Source organism: Pyxicephalus adspersus, chromosome 2, assembly GCF_032062135.1.
Source record: "Pyxicephalus adspersus chromosome 2, UCB_Pads_2.0, whole genome shotgun sequence".
In the NCBI taxonomy this organism is placed as follows: Eukaryota; Metazoa; Chordata; class Amphibia; order Anura; family Pyxicephalidae; genus Pyxicephalus; species Pyxicephalus adspersus.
Genome location: NC_092859.1, coordinates 136,669,485 through 136,684,086, shown reverse-complemented (window position 1 = coordinate 136,684,086; position 14,602 = coordinate 136,669,485). Strand labels below are relative to the sequence as shown.

The window sequence follows — 14,602 nt, the reverse complement described above, 5'->3', positions numbered from 1 at the left end:
TGGTAAAAGAGCTTGTGGATACAGCTGTGCTCTTTTGCTTCAGAAAATCTTTAGACCTTACCTTGTCATATTTCCTCTCTATTACCTTGCAATTACTGCAATGTTGTACAGTTAAATTCTGAAGGCAGATTGTCATTTTAGAAACAGAAGGAGTTAGGTGTGAAGGAAGGGCTAAAAAATAGAGTGATTTTTGTACTGGGGTTATTAGGCTGGACATTGGGGGTTAGTAAGCGTGGTGGTGGGGGCTGACTTATATATGTACCAGGCCCTGGCGTGCTCCACTTCTAGAAGCAAAAAAAAAATACAAATCAGTGCTCAATTTTTCTAGTAGCAAAGCTTGTATATACAATATTTATTGTCAGGTATTTATCTCAAAATTTTGCAAAACACTTACTTATATAAATTGTCTGACATCTCTCTTTTCACGCATTGACAGTAAGTAAATATTCTACTTTCTTTTTCCAGGCAGCAACATGTAAAAATCACAAAATGACTCGAGTTGTTTTCCTGGGAGATATGAAGCGCCTACTTACAACTGGAGTCTCTAAATGGAATACGAGGCAGATTGCACTGTGGGATGAGGTGAGAAAAAAGTGTGCAGCAAAATTAATCCGATTGAGTCTGCTCCGAGTCTTATTGTTAATATTATTATTAGTAATAAACAGGATTTATTTAGCGCCAACGCAGAGCCTTTTACAAGCTTCAGAAGCAGTCATAGCCTTTCCCTGTTCAGTGTGCCTAGCTTTATTATTGTTAGTATTTTAAATTCCTTAAAATTTTAAAACTACATACTAATAAATCCATAACTATCACATTATAGTACACTTCTAACCAAAACTATTTTCAAAGGTTTTGACAGGAGCTTAGAAGTGTTAACAACCTTGTCAGGTTTCCATTGCTGTGTGTTCCACATAGTCATGTCACTAACTGTCCCTCAAAGGGGCTTACAATCTAATTTCCTTACCATTGTCATATGCCATTAACACAGTCAAAGGGCAATTTTTGAGTGGAAGACAATTAAGCTAACTGCATGTTTTTGGGATGTGGGAGGAAACAGGAGTGCCCAGAAAAAACCCACGTAAACATGGGAAGAACATACAAACTCCTTGCAGATAGTGTCCCTGATATTTTTCTTATTCCTAAGAATTCCTAGGATTTTTTTTTCTAAACCACTTACAGGAAAACTGTACATTGGGCAGAAGGAACAAATAGGCACTGCTAGAAACCAGAGGAGTGACACTCCTAGAAGTGTTGATTTCAATAAAAGAATATAGTGTGGCAGGGGGGAAGATTCCACCTGAAACAATGCTGGTTCTTTTACAGCAGGGGTTGGCAAACTCCGGCCTTTAGGCCAGATATGGCCTAGCCGGTAGTTCGTTCTGGCCTAACGCCCCCTGGCCGATACGGCCTAATGCCACCGTGGGTTGCCAGCCGGAACTGCCAGGAGGCGTTAGGAACTACCGGAGCTCCGGTGCCGCCTCCTTGCTGTTGCTCCCCTATTTACTACGGCCAGCGTTGATATTCCACCGGCACGGTAAATAGGGAAGGCTCCCTGAAGTGAAATCCATCTCCTCCGCAATGCATACGGAGGAGAGGGATTTCACTTCAGGGGGCATTCCCTGTTGGTGGGGGTAGCCATTAGGGCCGGACTCAAAGTCCAGCCTAATGTACTCCCGCCTACCCCTGAAATGGCCTAGTGGGCAAAAAAATTTGCCTGCCTCTGTTCTACAGATAGGAAAGGACCAGGGGAGGCCCTGACCTCAAGATAGTTATGCAGAGGGACAAATGACTTCATAAATTTTGCAGTTACAGAGGTCAGGAAGTGAATCCTTAAAATGTATATACTGCCTGTACATAAGAATATGTAAATACTGAAAATGATGAACATATAATGTGGTTTACCTAATCAGTTTGCTTTAGACTGTACATATTCTAACAGTCTGAAGAATGTCACCTACAGCCCTTCTCACAGTGAATATATTGCACAAAGAAACAATGCAGATACATATAATGTGACCTCTGCCCAACAGGAAGATTTATCAATGCCGCTCATAGAAGAAGAGATAGATGGGCTGTCAGGAATGCTGTTCCCATTTTATGATATGGACACACACATGCTGTACCTGGCTGGAAAGGTAAGGATACTCATGTCTATATATGCATAGGCATGCATTATGCCTACTTCTCTCCAATGTTACACAATTATTCACTGGAATCACAGGGGTCACAAGCCACATTGTTTAATGTGTCTCTTTTGTGAACCAGAACTTCGGCAGATGAATATACCTGCGAATATTATTGAATATTCTTTTTATTAAAAGTGCTTTTTGTTTGTTTTACCATTATATTATAATTGTCTTTTTCCACTCAATATAAGCATATTGTTAGATATATTTTAATATATCATCTAAATCCTGAACGATTTTACCAAAGTATTTTTTTTTTTTTTTATTTCTTAATCTTTCCCTACTATGTAAGGGAGATGGAAACATCCGATATTATGAGATTACAGCAGAAAAGCCATTCCTGACTTATCTCATGGAATTCCGATCAGCAGCTCCCCAAAAAGGACTTGGTGAGATTTTAGGGATTATGTTATGAACTACAAAACCCCTTTATTAAAATGTAATGTAAAATGCAAAGTGCAGGATATCACATGATTCTTCTGAAAAGCAGAGCACAGTTTTCAGTTATACAAATAAGAATATGCAACTCAATAAGCATTCAAAGTATATATAGTATAGTATAAAAATAAGAATCTGAAGAAAAGCAACAGGAATATAATATAAACATTGCATGATATTATTTTGCAAAATCTTAAAACTGAATTATGAACTTTGACTCATAACAACCTATACAAATTTATTTTTATCATTTTTTTATTATTTTTATTGAGTAGTAAGAGATTACTTGTGCTTGAAATGTGTAGATGATGGTACAACACTGCCCTTGCATGACAAACTTAGTGCAACACTGAACAGAACAAGGCTTCTGCAACATATCACGGCTGTGCTGTGATATTTTTTAAATGCAGCAAAACTGCCCTACTCGAAGCGGCTGTGCTGTATGGCTATACTTGCGAAGGGATGAGCATTCTCGCGATAATTTCAATGATGGTTCCATGAAATTTCGGAAAACTGATTTCGCGAAACCATCGGAAGATCAAGTAAATTATAACAGGAGGATTCACAGGATTCCCTGGGAATCCTCATGTTTGCAATCCCTGGGGCACTGAAGGTTATTTAACCTCTAGTGCCCTGGGATCACAGTGGATTCTCAGGGCTGCAATCGTTCATGCAGCCCTGGGAATCCTCATGTTTGCAATCCCTGGGGCACTGAAGGTTATTTAACCTCTAGTGCCGGGGATCGCAGTGGAACTGCAGATGAACACTCTAGTGCCACGGCCTCATTCATTGGGAAGATCCCCGGCACTAGAGGTTAATTAACCTCTAGTGCTGGGGATCGCTGTGGATTCTAAGGGCTGCAATCATTCTTGCAGTCCTGGGAATCCTGTTTGCGATCCCTGGCACTAGAGGTTAAATGGGGACAAATCTTTCCTCAGCCAATCAGGGAGCACTAGAGGTTTTGAATGGGGAGACTTTTCCCCATTTAACATCTAGTACCGGGGTCGCACACTGAGCTGATCAATGAATGCAGCCAGCACTGCATTCCTTGATCAGGACAGCCCGCAATCTTTTTTTCTTTTAATTTTTTTTTTAATTCATGCTTGATCGGCGAATTTACACTCGCCATTCTCACTTACAATTTTGGTAAGCGAGAACGAACCGAATTCGCAGCGAGATTGAGTTTTAAAAACTCGCTCGCTCATCCATAATACTGTGTAAACCTCGGAATAGATAAAATTACAAATCCTTTGACATGAACAGCTATGATATTCACTGATCAGTTAAAATTAAAAAACACTTTCAATATCGTGAAGTCCCACATAGGTCACCAAAACAGCTCTGAACCACGGTGTTGAACCATCAGCTCTGAACCATCATTGATGTTAGGATGTTAGCAGCAGATTCTTTACATCACACTGCTTCCACCAACCTGCCTCCCTGCCATAGTATGTATATTTCAACCCCAGGTATGGCATTCATCATTGACATGACCGGTTGGTAGCTTCTCATACAATACACTGTGCACTGTGTTTTTCGATAGGTGCAACTGTAACAGCGCACAAGATAAACTTGACCTGTCAGTCATCCTAATGTCTTGGCTGTTTCGTATATGTATCTCATCTGTGTCATTATTTAGTAACATGGCCAGTTTTGACTAGTAGGCACTTTTATCCAATGCAAACTTTTTATCTCATAGGAATCATGCCAAAGCACGGGTTGGACGTATCAACATGTGAGATATTTCGTTTTTACAAGCTGATCACCTTAAAGAATCTTATAGAGCCAATATCTATGATAGTTCCAAGAAAGGTGAGTCATTGGCCCTGATTTCTTAAAGCTCTCCAAGGCTGGAGAGGATACACTTTTATCAGTCAAGCTGGGTGATTAAGCAAACCTGGAAAAGATCTGGTCTAAATTGCTAACTAATAGCTAATGACTTTGAGGAAATCACCCAACTTCACTGATGAAAGTGGATCCTCTTGAGCCTTGGGGAGCTTTAATAAATCAAGCCCATTGTATGTACATACATGTGTAGCACATTTCTTTGGATCCTTTGGGTAACTGGGATTTGCAGAAGTACCTGAAAGATAACACGTGTTTTCTTTGTTGCAGTCAGAAACCTATCAGGAGGATATTTATCCCATGACCCCGGGTACTGAGCCCGCTGTGAGTGCCAACGAATGGCTAAGTGGCATCAACAAAGGTAAAAGATGTGGATTCATGATAAGGCTGGGAGCACAGGCTGGGAGGACACAACATGAGAACAGTTCTTCCAGTGCTGTGTTCTACTATATGCTTTTCTTTACCAAATTCCTGGCTGTGCTGCTGTAGCAGATTTTCTCTTACTTATTGCTTGATGAAACCATTGTCACCAGGACGGGTGAGGGAAAATCTCACATACTTTGGATGGCTGTAAAAATTAATACAGGTTGTTCTTGTCTTAAGGACATCCGACACACGGACGAATCCTAGATACGAACAGAGCTTTCCTGATCGCTTTTGTGCAGAATGGAGGCTTCAAAGGAAAAGGGGGTTCTTTGCATGACTTCAGAAATCTTCAGCTGAGGTTGTGAGTGATCTTAAGGACTGAGCTCTTTCGGCAGCCTTTTGTAACTCTTTAAGGACCAAGACAAACTCTGCAGTTGTTTCTTCTCTAGAAGTTAATATTTATTTAGGCTCCATAAAGATTATTTTTTTTTTTTGCTTTGTTTGTGATTAAATCACAGTGAGGATTTTATAAAGTAACTGACACCATGTTGCCTAATAATACGTTGAGACAAACATCTGTCCTAATTCCATTTATTAAAATGATGTACCTGTTCCAACTTACAAACCAATTCAGCTTATGAACAAACCTACAGTCCCTATCTCGTATGTAAACTGGGGACTGCCTGTAGAGGCAGTAATTATTTCCTAAAACTACAAAAAAAATTAAATGTATTTTTAGTACCTAATTATGACCTGGTATCAGCCTCCTGCAATCTCTACACAGCAGGGCAAGGAGCAGCACAAGGAGCTAATCCATCCATGTACTACAAATTATCATGCACATAGTAGGGGAAAACAGACAGAGAGATGAATTCATCACTTTTCGGTTGGAATGGTTCCAGGACAACCTGGTGGGCTAAATGGTGCTGGCCATCAGACAGAGGAAATTTAGACACAGCAAAAAAGTATTGGTCCATAAATGAATATTGCAGCAAAAACTGGTCTTGTTATTTTATATATTTATATCTTTGCTTTACCATTCAGTTTTTTCTGAAATGTATCTCTTGTTAGACCTACAGCACCAATGTACACAGGACAATAAAAAATACAAGGTTATTCATCAATGTCTTCCTTGTCCACAAGACTAAAAAATGCCAGTCACTGAGTGCTACCCTGCAGCCAGCTGTTTGACGATAGACATTTGTCTTCTCTCAACAACAATGTCCTTGTATAAATAACTAATGAATAATCATTTTATTTTCACTAGACCCCGTACTGATGAGCCTGAAGGAGGGGTACCGTAAGGAATCAAAGGCTACATTTAAAGCACCAGTGAGAGACAAGAAGAGTATGGTAGTGAACGGCATTGATTTACTAGAAAATGTGCCACCTCGCACTGAAAATGAGGTAAATAGACATATCAGATTGAGCCTTACTGCTCCCTGTCACAGTCAGTACATTTCTCTACACCCAATATGACATAATGGAAGTTCAAAGTAGCCAGACCAACCAGAGGCTCTTTCCTGAGAAAATAGCTTGTTAAAAGTAATTATTATTCTTATTAGAATTATTAATAATAAGAAACTGTTTTTCTAAAGTGGCAACATATTACACAGCAATGTACATAGGGGCTGCAAATACAGATGGATAAAAACAATGACACAAAAGGATGAGAGGATCCTGTCAGAAGAGCTTACAATCTTTATCTTATAGTGCATAAGAACAAACTGCCCCTTTCATAATTTTAGCATTATATCACATGACTGGCCACCACTCCCAGACGCAAATTCAACTGCTGCTGTGCACCCAGTGGCAGCAAACTGCACCAAAGTTATGCAATTTGCATGCAGTTGTGGCTGTGGTATGGTTCCTCCTCCAGAGAAGGAAAATATATGGCCAAAAGTGGATTGAACCTGCAAGTCTATGCCTGGAATTGTGTTGCAATCCGCCACACTGCATTCAAAATATGGTTACCAACCACTGTCATTCATTTGAATGGAAGTGGTTAGAACTGTGATTGAGCCTGCTGCAGAAATGCTAAAAAAAACTACTGACTGTGAGGTACCTACACCAATTGTTCTTTATCCTCTGCTGTACACAAATATTGGGTCTGTATGATGTCTCAAAGTTTAGGTAGTCTCAGAACTTCCTGCTAAGCACCACACATTCCTATTGGCCTATCACTATAAGGTGAGGGAAACTAGCAATGGGCAACCTGTAGCACTATTCGGAAGGCTTTATGTTTTTTTTTATTCTCAACGTTAGAGTCTCTTTACAGTTAACACCTTTTCCAAATTATGGCATGGCTTGATAAAAGTTTTTTACATGTAACATTGTTCCCTTATGGAAGATAGACCATTTACCTACATTGGTAAGGGCTACTTTGAACTTCTGCTTTTAGCACCGAGTACACATTCTGCTCTGTAAGGCAAGGCACAACACAAGGCCGACACACTGCAAACTTAATTTTCTATTGATTTCTTATTTGCATAGAAAGAATTCTGTGTTAAGTACAGTGCCGCACAATACTGTCTACTAATCACAATGTCCACCTTGCATGTGTGTTTACTTCCATACGCTTATACTATGCCCTTCACCTGCTCACTTACCTGTGCCCTGCAGCTGCTGCGCATGTTCTACCGCCAGCAGGATGAGATCCGACGTCTGAAAGAGCAACTGGCTCAGAGAGACCTCAACATCCGACAGCTGGAACTGGAACTCAGAAACCTAAGAAATAGCCCTAAGGAGAGCTAGCTGTCCCTGACACCCTCATGGTGACCGTGTGTTGTCACAGGAACAAATGACTTTCCTATGTACCTGATCTTGTGGATATATAGACTAACTGGTCCTAGTGTCTGTCATAGGCACCTGGCAATGTGTATTGATCTGCACTAATTACCTAATCATCATGTATTCAAGAAGGGTCTTGCAAACAGGTAAATGCAACTAACTCCTCAAGCACTTCAAAAGCTCCGTGGCTTATAAACAAGGCCAACATTACTAAGTCCAATTGTTTAGGTTAGATTCCTAGATCTGAGCCTTACATGATAAAATCATGGGGAGGGAAAAAACTGAATTTGTAAAACACATCTTTTAGGATTCGGGCTGGTTATACACTGGAAGAATTTGCTGCACATTATAAAGAATGTAATGCACTTGTGCAAATATCTTAGCATGTGTGACCTGAACCCTCACAAGGGACACACGGGCTGGATTTCACTTTGTAGGGTGTCTGATGGCCTTTTTTTAATTAATGTACTATTTATTTCTGCTTCTCCAAGAAGTTTGAATATGTAATTCTACTCCATGGACACGTAATAGTGCATAAACATGCCAGATGATTCAGAAAACACGCAAGGGTTTGTTTGTCTAAATGATTAGATAACCTGTGTATGTCCAGCTTCAGATTCTGCTTTATCCACTTTGAAGAAAGGGGACTGAAAAATATGTAAGTCTATATCACAAATTAAAACTAGTTACAGCCTAGAGGTGACAGGTCACATCATGACTACACATTTTTTCTATTAATTTATTGTTAAAGGACCCCTGATTAGGTTCTTTGAAATAGATGTGTCTTTACAGGCACACCCTATAGCCCATTGGGATATATTTAATAGAAAGTGCATGGAGTAAAAAAGTAATCTGGGAAATTCCAATGCAATGTGAAAATTTAGACTTCTTTAAAACCCCCTTGTACCTTCATGGTATACCCCATTTTTAAAATGCACATAGACCCTTGTCTGTGCATTCTGAAATGTGCTGCAGTGCGTGAAATGCATCCTGTGTTTACCAAATACAAGTACACTTTACAAATTTGTTGTATACCTGCCATTTAATAATGCCAAAGTTTAAACCCAAACCTAAATGAACCCAACCACACCTTGTGCTGCCTACAAACAACTTTATTAGTCTTCACATTGATCCTTGTAGAGCCACCGGAATCTTCGCTAAAAGCTGTAAAAAATCAAACTTTACTTTGCCAATGCTGGGAAAAGTGACAGGTTCACTTGTTTTCCTCTTTTCCCAGAAACATATGCTCACTATTGCTTTCTTATCACTCCATTTGGCAAACTGGAGTGAAATGGATATTACTCTGAGCTTTATTTCCTCCCAGCTGCTGAACAGAGCAGAGAAAGAGATAAATGAAAGAGAAGATGAGCTGCTGGGAAGACAAGAGGACATGTTACTTGGTAAGGTACAGGCTCACCTGAGTCCTTGCCCTTCCTGGTGCTTTCCCCTGCCTTATCACATTTAACATTTTAATGCCCCAATCTGTGCTGAACCACTGAAATTCATTATAGTTGAATTATGTGGATTTGGCTAAAATTTAGGTTTGGCTCAATGGAGCCATGGATCCAAAATGTTCTGCAAAAACCCAGGGATCAATTTAAAGATGAACACGGGAGTTTGCAAGCACCTCAGTCTAGCTTTTAGAATTATTGTTATTGTAGAACCATTTCAGGCCAGGTTTGGTTAACTTTAAAATGTCTTTAAGAACCCTAGGCAAAAGCGTAGGTACTATGAAAGCAGTTCTGCCTGAAATATTGGAGACAGTTTCCAGGATACAGGCCAGAAATAAAGGAAAGCCATAAAGCCATAATATATAAGCTGTATTACAAATGCATTTTATAATGAGTCTATAAGGATCTCCACCTTAATCTTTCTCCCACCCATATACTTTCTTACTGCGTTCCTATTTTCTCTGAAACATTTTGCCTCATTCAGTAGCTTTTACACACATTCCCTCCGTGTTCAGCCATTATTTCACATCCAACGGTGCACTTTAAATTAGACAGACCTGACTTAGCCTTGTATTTATTGCTAATAATCAGTTCCTATGCAAAGCATAATATTAAAATCATTAACATCTGAAACTGCCCATGAAGCTTTATTACAAGATATGTTATATTATTTATGTACAGATGAACAAAGTTTTAGTGATAAAAGATTGGTATAGTGACCTATTGAAGATTTAATATTAATAAGTAAACCCATAGAGCTCAGGTATAACAAAAAGTATTCAGTTCAGTGGTCTGGGACATTGACTGTACTTCATGTCTTTCATCTTTCCTTCTTTGCTATTGAACCATGTATTGAACCATATTGAAGTTACAGAAAAACTGCTCTGAATCTCTATGTAATAATAACTAGCAAAGGTTGGTGTAGTTAAAAGAACAATTTACAATTAAAAATTTATATCATGGTTGGAAGTTAATGGAAAAGTAGGGCTCACCAGTCCCAGACAGAAAGTAAATAATATGTGAAAACTTTAACAGGGCTTTTTTATTTGGTCAAAAACATACTAACAATAATCTGTGGTCTTGGTATTTAATAAACCAACATTTGGTAAATGTCCTTTTACATTTCAGATCCCTCTCTGTTTTTGGTATTGCTTATATACAAACCTTTTTTTTTTTGCTATACAGGTAGTCCCCGGGTTTCATACGAGATAGGGACTGTAGGTTTGTTCTTATGTTGAATTTGTATGTAATTCGGAACAAGTACATTATTTAAATAAATACAATTAGGACAGATGTTTGTCCCAACATATTACTAGACAGCATGATGTCAGTAACTGTATAAAATCCTCACTGCTAGTTAATCACAAACAAAGCAAAAAAAAAAAAAAAGAAACTTTATGGAGCCCAGACATTCTTTAACTTCCAAAGCACATTGTGCTCTCCACATACTGCCTTCTTTTTGTCTGGAACTCCTAAAAGAGAACATTTGCCTATTTATTTAACCTAACCTTATCTAACCATGCAATGTTTTTTTGTTGTATTTTGCACTGATTTAGGACGTGTATACAGAATTGGTTTTCCAGTCTCCCCGTCTTCCTTTTCCCAAATTTAAGGATTAGAATTAGGATTAGTTAAAAGTCGGGACAAACAGGGAAATAAAGGTGTTTACCCTAAGCCAAGCAAGGTGGATGCTCCTGAGCCTTGCAAGCCACAGAGCCTATGCTTTTGCTACCCCAATCTGGAAAACAATCCCTGACTCATGATACCTCCCAATAATTTTGGGTGACAAGTTTTATTTCTTTGAGCCATAAAAAACCATGGTAGCAAACCTTTAATCTGTAAATTTATCTAGAAATGAAAAACAGGCCAGATATGAACATCTTTAATCTAAACCAATACAGAAACCCTAAACATATTCTCTTGAAATATACTGTACTATTGTTTGCTCCTATATAGAGGGATTAGCACTGCAGGCACCTTCAGACATGGGGCAATACAATAACAATAGCAAGAATAGAGTGTGTCTCTTAGTACCCGCTGCCAAATTTCTGTTCGACCAATACATTTTCTGATTGGTTGCAAAACCCAAAACACGGCACATACATGTGCAATATTCAGGACTTCCAGTTGTAGGATGCCACAAGGCAGATAGGTGTTCTTGTTTAGATTTGCTTGATTGTTCATACATATGATAAACCTTGTATGTGTACTTTCAATCAATATTTACCAACATATAATCGATTAACTAATTAATTATCTTCAGTTCTAAACATTTTTTGGATTGTGATCTAATCAAAGTTTAAAATCAGCCTCTGTATATTAGGACTTGCAATGGGCTGTCCTGAATATAACGGTGTTTGCTACGGATTATTAACCCTATTACAGCTATGGGGATATGTACAGAGCTTTTTTCATGTATGTAATATATTGCAGACTAGGATTTCTAACCAAAGCCACATACTAAAAAGACATAAAGAACATTTCTTAAGTCCTTGGTCCTACCTTACAGGAAAAACACTGGAAATATACATAACATGGTGATAATTATGTAAAACAATGTGTAAAATGCTTTCCGTTAATGATAATCAGGTAGTTGAAGGGTGAATACTGTCTGGAGGTTGAAGGTTTACTAGTTCTTCCATGATAGTCTATCTTCTCCAGTCTTGGAGAGCTTTAATAAATCAGACCCAATGCATCCTAACCCAAGAACAAAAAAATTAATATATTGCAGCTTAGCCAGCCTTTGTGATGGCTGAATATGTGTTGTTTTTCATGTTTTTGCTCTTTTTTATCTGATGATCCTTCCAGTAAAACACTTTAAACTAGGGTGACTCAATGTACTGTATCTGTGTCAGAGCATCATTATTACCTTAGGATAGGAAGTGTTAGGACCACAGAACACCTCCTCTTCTTCTCTTCTAAGATTACGGTAGTTGATTCAGTAGAGCTGATACAACTGTTTGAGAATTCAGTGCAAGGTAAATAGTAAGTCACAAGCTTGTTGGATTCTTTTTTTTGTATTGGATGTTTTAGACAGATATATGCAAAAACACTTTCAATGGCATCATGAACAGGCTGAATGTTGAGGTTCATAGACATCACCTGGAGCAGTTTTTGAAGTAGCTGGCGAGCGTGCTGATTCTTGGAGTGATATAGTTTGACTGCCCCTAGGCAGAAGCAGCATCCTTACGAGCGTGGTATGGAGGACCTCGGGGTTTGTATTATTGAGCTGATGATGCCAAGAAGGGGTGTTCTGCAGACCAAAAGAGAACTTGGAACAATGCTAACTGTGAACATTCAGCACAGGCATAGAGCATTGAAAGTTAAAGTGAAAAAAAAAACACTTTATTTTACAGGGTGTTCCAGACAACAGGTGCCATTATTTTTTTCCTGTTCTTCCTACGTCACCAGATATCTGTGCAGATCAAATGACACGCCTTCCAGAAATGGTAAAAAAACAATTCAGATCTGCTCTTTTTTTTTACATTAGAGCAGTGGTCCCCAACCTTTGTGTGTGTGTCACTTCCCAAGTGTGACGTCATGATGCCAGAATTCACCCACTCTCCCATCGCAGTTCTGAGCCTGCGATAGAAGAGTGGGCGGGTTGTGTCCAGAGACACCCACAGCCCTGAGCTTGCAATGTGTACAGGAGACATGGTCCGCAGCTCTAGCCAGTGCCCCCCCAAACGGGGTCCTTCTATTGACCAAGCTGAGGGGGACACCGGCCAGAGCCTGTGCATGGCTGAGATTGGGCATGTGCAAAAGGAGCAGCCCTCAACCTCCTGGGATATGTGATGACTCCCAGGAGGCAGCAGGCTTCCACTTCAGTCTTCAGTGCTGCGGTGGTAAAAACAAAAGGGCAGAGGTCCCTTCTTCAAATGTCATAAAACTAGTTAAAAAAAAGATCCCTTATATAAAAAAGGTTATTGGCTCAGGTCCGCATTACCCAATATACAATATTCATCATGGAATAGATATAAAAAAACAAGTACCATTAATTTATTACTCACTACCCCAGAAGCCAATGACTTTTCCCATGAATTGTACATGATGTAGCTGGAGAGCTGGGAGCAGTCACAAAGCACAGGAGGAGGTTTGGTGAACTAGTGGTATGAAGAGAAGGAAGTCTGGGGAAATGTGAAATAACAAAAGTATTTCCCCTTATATCTATTCCGACAAAGTGAGCATTTATCCCTTACAATGGAGTGGGACTAAAGGGTACTGGAAGGTTAGTCTTTAACGGCACCTTGGCACCATGTAAGGCTTTACCAGACCAAAAGGGAGAAAAAAGGAGAAATTCATCAACGATGTACATAGATTTCTGATAAACAAAGTGAATAATGTGAAACTGAATTTACTTCACTCTCCATGCATGCATGCAAAAGTCTTTTTGTATTACCTGCTCATGATTGAGTATTGAAGGTGAATACATTATCATTATTAATATTATTTTTATTAAACAGCATTTATATAGCGCCACCATATTACACCACATTGTACATTAAATACGGGTTGTAAATGACAGACAGATACAGACAGAGACACAGGAGGAGATGAGGACCCTGTCCCAAAGAGCTTACAATCTAGGAGATCGGGGAAGTATCACACAATAGGATCTTATTCCCTTTTCCCTTCTCCTTTAATAAATCAATTTTATTTTTGCTTGTAGAACAAAATATGGTATATGAGTTAAGCAAGAATTGTGGGATGCTTTTAATAGATACTAAAGCAGATAATATAAATTGCAACCTATTAATAGTCAAATAATATACATTGTTTTAATGTATTTATTTATATACCAGTATTCATCACTGAGTATTTATATGAGATGACTGAGACAGTGGGTAGAATGTAAAGGTCATGGAGAACATAAAAGCACAGCACATTCCACTGAATATCTATTTTTTGGTCTTAAAGAATGTGATGCTTGATATTTTCATAGAGCTTATTCCTTTCTGTATGTATAGGTTCTAGTTTGCCTGGGCTCTGTAATAAAATCTCAATCCAAAATAAGTATTCATTTTTATTTCATGAATAATTCAAACAATATTTAGAAAACATTTCAGAATTTACTGTGCATTTGTTGGCATAATTCTGTGAATGACAATCCTAAAATTACAAGATCAATAAAGAAATAAAATGTGCTCTTGCTAGTGATATGTCATTTTTGAGGTGTTTATATATATATTCTGTAACTAGTTATTATATAGTTAGAACAAACTATTTTTGTTTTTCTGGAGGGAAAAGAAAGTACAGTACTACCAGAACCAAGTATCTTTTAAAAACTGACACATCGAAACACAATTTGCAAAGGTGTAAAATATAAGATTGAGCATAAACAAGCATATTGCTCAGTTAGATTGAGTAGCAAGACATCTGTCCATCTACAAAAGTCTTCATGCTTCATCTGACCTGCTATGCTCATCTTGATTATGCTAAGGATTAAATGCAGTAAACATGAATGAACCTTATTTCTGTTTAAAATGTAAAAAAGGGAACTATTGGCTTTAGGTAACATAGGAGAGA

The 14,602-nt window shown here is 38.6% G+C and overlaps 1 protein-coding gene across 1 annotated transcript in view; it reads left to right on the top strand.

The window, feature by feature from the left end:
* The window catches only part of CORO2B (coronin 2B), a 44,356-nt gene extending 30,136 nt beyond the window's left edge, over positions 1-14,220 (top strand). Inside the window, 7 exon segments of the mRNA XM_072402576.1 lie at positions 466-582; positions 2,031-2,135; positions 2,479-2,575; positions 4,324-4,436; positions 4,740-4,830; positions 6,103-6,242; positions 7,458-14,220. Coding sequence (XP_072258677.1) covers positions 466-582; positions 2,031-2,135; positions 2,479-2,575; positions 4,324-4,436; positions 4,740-4,830; positions 6,103-6,242; positions 7,458-7,589 — 795 coding nt within the window. The 3' untranslated portion in view covers positions 7,590-14,220.
* Positions 14,221-14,602: the final 382 nt, after the last annotated feature.